The sequence below is a fragment of the Cupressus sempervirens genome, chromosome 4, assembly GCF_028749045.1.
Source record: "Cupressus sempervirens isolate cs-2001-9-10 chromosome 4, ASM2874904v1, whole genome shotgun sequence".
NCBI lineage: Eukaryota > Viridiplantae > Streptophyta > Pinopsida > Cupressales > Cupressaceae > Cupressus > Cupressus sempervirens.
In genome coordinates this window covers 34,201,926-34,208,694 of record NC_143121.1, presented here as the reverse complement: position 1 = coordinate 34,208,694, position 6,769 = coordinate 34,201,926, and the positions used below count along the sequence as shown (strand labels likewise).

The 6,769-nt window shown below is 35.3% G+C and overlaps 1 protein-coding gene across 1 annotated transcript; it reads left to right on the top strand.

Annotated features, from left to right (window-relative positions):
- The first annotated feature begins 209 nt into the window (after window positions 1-209).
- Window positions 210-1,259, top strand: LOC149559815 (uncharacterized). The gene is made up of 2 exons (XM_089827486.1): window positions 210-431; window positions 738-1,259. The coding sequence occupies exons 1-2, from the start codon at window positions 210-212 to the stop codon at window positions 1,257-1,259; spliced, it is 744 nt and encodes a 247-aa protein (XP_089683612.1).
- Window positions 1,260-6,769: the final 5,510 nt, after the last annotated feature.

Below are 6,769 nucleotides of genomic sequence, written 5' to 3'. Positions count from 1 at the left end.
GGCAATTGCTAGCATTTGAACATTATTGCAAAAGCAAGGGCTAATGCCTAACCCATGGGTCAAACTAACTCAAGCAAAAGATTGAAGTGTTCAAGTCAGAAGGCAGGATGACCAAAGGTGGACCTTGTTGTCATCTTATATTTCCCATCATCTTCTCTTTTTCTAATTCCTCTGCAATTCGATATCTGGAAGGCACAATAATAATAATAATGATTCTTCTCACGTCAGCATCCCTCCCGTCACTGATTAAGCTCGCCAAAATTCTCCCAAATGATGGCGCACCCACACCTGTGTATGTTAAGGTTATGGAGGTGCTCTCCAATTCGCTCACTCAGTACAATGCGATGGTGATTGAGTTGGGCATTGAGGATTTAGCGTTGCTGAGAGTTGCTTTGGATTCCACCAAGTTTTACTTCAGAATGCGCACTCAGGTTCAGCCCAGTTAGGCTGCCAAATCCCTCAGATATGGCTCTGAAACTCTCGCGATGTATAATATGTATTCCTACTGCATTGGAAAAGTGATAGAAGAAGGGGGTTCATTGCCCACCTGCATGCCTGATGTTTTTTGCTATCTGGGAAAGGCGTCTCGTGCTACTCTCAGTGCCATTGCCCGACATCTTTGACTCTGGACCGATGTGTTCAATCCACTACTCGATGACTTGCCTCTGCCTATAAATGAGGTTTCATCATCTGTGTTGGTTTCCACATATACACCTTATTCTGCACAAAATGGAAAGGGTCTACTTGGAGGGTCAAAGCCAAATATTGAGATTGAGAAAGGGTTATTGAGTCTCATTATTTTTGACAGCCCTAGCCTCCAGGTTTGTGATCCCAATAACTACTGGTATCTAGCAGATAATGGAGCTCAGCCAGGAGATGTTTTGTTGATGACAAGTAGGGAACCTAGTCATGCAACTGCAGGTCTCCATCATGCTGCTTCATATAGAGTAATTCTTGATTTTCTTCCAAGCTCTAGAATGGGTGGAAGGACATCTTTGGCTTTTAGGCTTATGCCACAAAAAAATGCTATCTTGGATTGCTCTCCACTATCAAATGCCAGTCATATTGTTCCGCAGAGCTATGGTGCAATTAGTGTAAGCCAATTTATGGATGATTTGATGGCTGAGGAGGCTAGAATGATCACTAGTTCAAATAGCACTTTGGAAACCAGAAGAACTCAAAATCAGGAACCATCACTTTACTTTGTTTTATCAGATCCATTATTGGGTAACTATCTTGAGGATGCCTTTGTTGCATAGTGTGGGCATTCATCTGGTGGTGCTATGCTGAGAAAAGTTTATGAAACATCAAGATGTATCACATGTGGGATTGACGTTGAGGTAGCATCAATGGTTCCTAATCATGCCCTCAGAGCCACTGCTATAGTCGTAAAAAATGGGGATGAGTGGAGACAACTACATTAGGCGGTCTAAATAGTTCAAGTAGGCAGCAAATCAGGGTGTTAATGAGGAGAAATTGATGGAAGCTTTACTCGAGGAGTTACAGAGAAAATTGCAGTCAAAAGAGGATGGAGCCGACAGTGATATAAGCCATAGAGTAGAACAATCAAAATCCTTTTATCCCACATTCCTCCCGTGGTGGGTTTTCAACCTTTTTAAATACAACTACACACAAGGCTATGGTGTCTAACAAAGACAAGCCTTTTTAAAGCCATGCAATGCCCTTGTGGTAGGGCTTGACTTAGATGACATCAGTAGGAGGAAGCAAATGCATTATTTTTTGTTCACTGACATGGCAGATCCATGCAATAGTACACAAGATCGTGACATCATGATCTGACGGTGGGTGCAAGTCCGCAAAATGGAGTTGCGTGATGTTTAAAAAGTGTGGGAAAGTAGATTGTCGACATGTGGTAGCAGGTCTCGTGTGCACAATGAGGTGGCAATCAAGAGCAATTTCAAATGTAGGTCCTAGATCATGACACGTGTCATGATCTGATAGACAATGCATTTTTGCAAAATAGAGATGCTTAGTGGATACATAAAGCAGGTAAGCAGGTTGCTGAAGTAGACCCTAGTTAGATGGTGACATGGCACTCAATGGTAGGGTCAGAAAATCAAGAGATGACACATGGTGCTAAAGGTAGGGGGTGACCAATCAGAGGCCACCACATGTCAGCCGATCAAAGGAGAGTTGACCCCGAAATTAAGAGATAAGGAGTAATTTGAAAATAATAAAAAATATTATATTTTTTTATTGTTTCTCACAAGGATGTGCACATTGAGATTTCAAATGCAAAAAATATTTTAATATAAAGTTAAAACTTTAGATTAATTTGAATTTTTTAGAATTTAAAATTTAAAGGATATGCAGACCTGAGCTTTGTAGTAGAGGGGCATTTTTCAAATTGAATTTTTGGAGGTTTTTGAGAGGCTAACATAGCAATATTATATATCAAAAAAATCATGAGAAGATGAACGTTGTGATTATAGAGTTCATTTTGCACAGGAATTCATGGGTTCAAGTTACAACTAGAAACGTGAAATTTGGGGCCTTCTCAGTGGAATGAGCCAAAATTGAAAATGCAATTACAAGATCAGTAACAAACAGTGAAAATGCAGTTTGGGGCCGAATGTAACCACTTTCAAGTCAGTTGAATAAGGATTTCACTAGCATTTTCATGAAGTTATCAGATATTTTGATAACTCAAAAGTTTTAATCATTGAATAGAAGATATTTTGCAAATCAGTTACAAAGTAATGATGAAAATCATATAAGATCAAATGGGTAGAGAGATGAAAGAGGTTTTGCAATTGGTAGGGATGGAATTCCAAGTGGACACATGTCATCTTTAGATTAGGTCTGAGAATTCATCTTCTCCTATATCTTTCTTTCTTTCATCCATTGTAAGAGTTCTAATTTTTGTCACTGAGAAACCAGTTGGTTCCAGTTTTTGTCACTGAGAAACCAGTTGGTTCCAATTTTTGGAGAAAAAACCACTCACTACTGTGATACCAGGTTTTGGTTCCAATTTTTGATGTGTTCCCATAATTGTGACAACACACTTTCAGCATAATTCTCTTGTATGAACAACATTAGGAAGGATAATATAGATAGTTTAGATATGTTAGGTGTTTTCATGTTTTCATTTCATGCATATGGTTGTATTATTTCAAAGAAATTGATACAAAGAAAAACAGGTTGAGTTTCATCTTGAATTTTGTCTCCTATCTCAGTGAGCTTCAATGTTTTACGATCTTTGAACAAAGAGCCTAGATTGTAGTTGCAGTCCCTTAAGGCTGTATGTTTTCTTATTGTTGCTTGTAACTCAAGGGTTTATGTAAATGCTTCAATGAATCAATATGGTTGCAGGTTTATTGAGAAGGATATCATGTAAGAATGAGGTTTGGATTGAGCACAAATGTTTATTTACAAGGTAAATAGATAGATCGTATATCAAAATATATAAATAAGTATTAGATATCCATATGATTGCATTTGATTCATGGATTTTCCCAATGGATTAGGCACTAGTTAGCTATAGGATCATTAAAGTCTTACTGCTACATATATGAGGGTTTTTTGAATTCAATATTATTAATCAAATCAGTTCAATTTTTCATGTTTTGTAGTGGGCTAAAAGGAATTAACCCTCACTCAACTTATGAATTTCATAGACTTGCATTTAGCTACTATAGATCTATGTCATTTCATGAGTTATTAGAAGATATAAGGGGTTTTCATCTGTAGTAAATTGGTTCAGATTTATGTCTTAAATGCACTGGTACCATATCTCAAAACCTCAAGGTTAACTCACCTAGGTCTTGCAGAGCCTAAAGTGAAGGAGTTATGCCTTATAGTTGGCCCAAGACTGTAGTCAGGTGTATTTGTCATAGGAATTTTCTAGCCTTAGATACATTCGTCTGGTTTCTTGTTTATTTTCAAAACTGTTAAATCAAGAGCTAACACAATACTAGGGCTTGCTCATCTATTGACATCATTATTAGAATTGACTCTATCACTAACTGGCCACACATCTTCTTATTACATCTTAGATGAAAGATATAATACAAACATCATAAGCTGCTTTCCAAGCACTTTGTCTCTATATTTCTCTTAGTAAATCAAGTACAAATTTCATATGTCTTCAACTTACGTGATGTGCATTGAACCTGATCATCAGGACATAGTGTAGAACATTTCCATGAGCATGCACCACCAAAAAAGAAAAACCTTGTTTGTACAAGTTAGATCTTCTCTTCTACTCTACTAGTCTTCACAAACTTGTTGCTATGTTGACATCAATAACAAAAATAGTCATGAATGCAAGATGTTAATACTCTATAATGCTTGGGATACTCCCTCAATGCAGTATCATCAACACTCATGCTAACACACTTATACTCACTTACATCATCATACTGGTAATGGTTCCCATGTTTTGGCCAAGTTTGATAGTAATATAGATTTTTTTTTTTTTAAACTTCATTTTCAAATGCATATTACTTAAAAACCATAAAAAATTTGACAATGATACATAAACTAGTGATTTTTAGAATTTTCTATCTAATATCAAAGAATAGTTTTAAAGTTTTTTAAAACTTTCGTTTGAAGACAATTTTTCCTTCTCCTTTGAGAAGTGGTTTATATGAAAATCAACATTTTCAAAGAGTGATGGATATTTTGATCAACATAATTTTTTTAAAAAATTATGATAATTACAAAATTCTTTCAAGGCTAAAATAGTAACATCAATATCTAGAAAGTCATTTTGGTTTCGTTCAATTTTGTCAAAAGTTATAGATTTTATTCATTGGAAAAGTGACACGATAATTTAGATATAGGTTAGTTTTGATCAATATAATTTGAGTTGTATTTATCAAATTGAACTTTTTCTTGATTTTGTAGAAAGATAACACACATAGCTTTGATGATCATATTTAAAAAAATAAAAAATCTCTCATTTCCTATTTTTCTTGAAGCTTCAAACAAAGATTTCTAAAATGGCAAAAAACCCTATATCTAATAAAACTAAAATTAAAACATCATTATAAGTACAATATATGCTAAAAATATATTCATTGGAAAAATTATTGAGAGAAAACCAATTTTCTATATTTAGTTTTAGAATTTGAACCTATTTGGCCCTTGTTTGAGCCCTCTAAAAGGAAAAAATTGATAGAAATTATAATTTTTTTTTGAAATTTCCATTTTTAGGGACTTCACTCGAAGCCCCTATTGGAAATATGATTGAAAAATATCATTGTAAGAAGAAGATTGCTTTAAAGAGGGAGATTTTTGTTGAAAGAATGTTTCCAATCATTGTTTTGTCATTGATGTCAAACCTGCTACATGGAGGAATGCCAATTGCTTATAAGATCCAAGTACTATCACATAGTTGATTAATGAAGAGGATTTAATCAACAAGATGTAATAAAGAACCTAAGGGAAAGGTTGAGTTATGGTTTTGTAATGAAGTGCAAGGATCAACTAAGACAATGGTTAAATGATGTATTCATAACATACTTGGAGATATAGAGGTTGGTCACACTTAGAAACACAAGAACTATAAGTTGGAACAAGGTTGACTACAAAACTTAAACTAAGTTCATTTAGTGAAGTGCTAGGTAAGCTAGTTCAAGCTAAGAAATTTTTTAGTTGGAGCTGAGCAAATAGAAAATCTAGTGTGTGTCGAGTAAACTACAGGTGCCAAGTGAAGTTCAAGTGCTGAGTGATATAGAAGGAGCCAAGCAAACAAAATAACTTATTGGATTCTAAGTGAATTCACAACAAGTGCTAAGAATTAGTAAAATGTAGTTGATGCCGAGTAATACAGTATGTGCCGAGCACTAGAATTTCAATAGTGCCAAGCTGCATTATTATTGAAAAGTCAAAGTTTTGCCAAATTTGAGCCAACAAGTTTGCTACCTTGAATTTTGTGAACCAGTTGGAGGATAAGGATGATGAGCTGATGGCATAGAATTCTATGCAAACCATTTTTGAGATAATTCAAGAGGATTCTTCATGATGTTTCTAGAAGAAAAAAATGTGGGTTAGATTCAATGAATCCTACCTAATCCATTCAAACTGAAATCAAAGGAGGGAAGAATTAAGTGGGAAAAGAAATTCTAGACTTCTATATAAGGAGTCACAAGCTAAGAAGCAAGAGCTGCTAGAGTGCCAAATTACGAAGTGGTAGAAGGGTGTCAATGAGAAGACATCTAGGATAAGGAAGGAAAGAGCACAGAGACTCTGCTTCGATGAGTGTTCAGAAAGAGAGGATTACACTAGTACATTGAGCATGGAGACTCAAGGAGACAAAGCTTGAAAGGAGGGCAAGCTATTAGAACTACAAAGATTGAAAGCCAGGCAATGTTATAATCTAGCAAGTTAAGTTCTATGCTATAATTAGGTCAAAGCCCCTTAATTTTACTCTCTAGCAATTGTATCAATTAGGGTAAAATAAAATTGTATGGACTTAGGTTGGTTTAGTAGCCATTTGTAAATCATTTAACAAGGTGACATTCCAAGTGAATGTTCTAAAGTCCTCTAACTAGGCCCACTTCTAATAGGGTGGTTAAATCCTTTAACAAGGTCACATTTAACAGTGTGTTTTAAAATTTAATAGGGTAGGCCTTTCATAGGGCATTACTTCAAAAGAGTGAGAATTGAGTAGCATGTTACTGGTGGTTTTTACCAAATTGGGTTTCCCCATAAATCATTTTGTCATGTGTTGACCCTTTTATGTGTTATGTTTGCATGTTGATTTATAGGAACTTGCTGAATAAGAAAGTTAAAGCTTGAATGA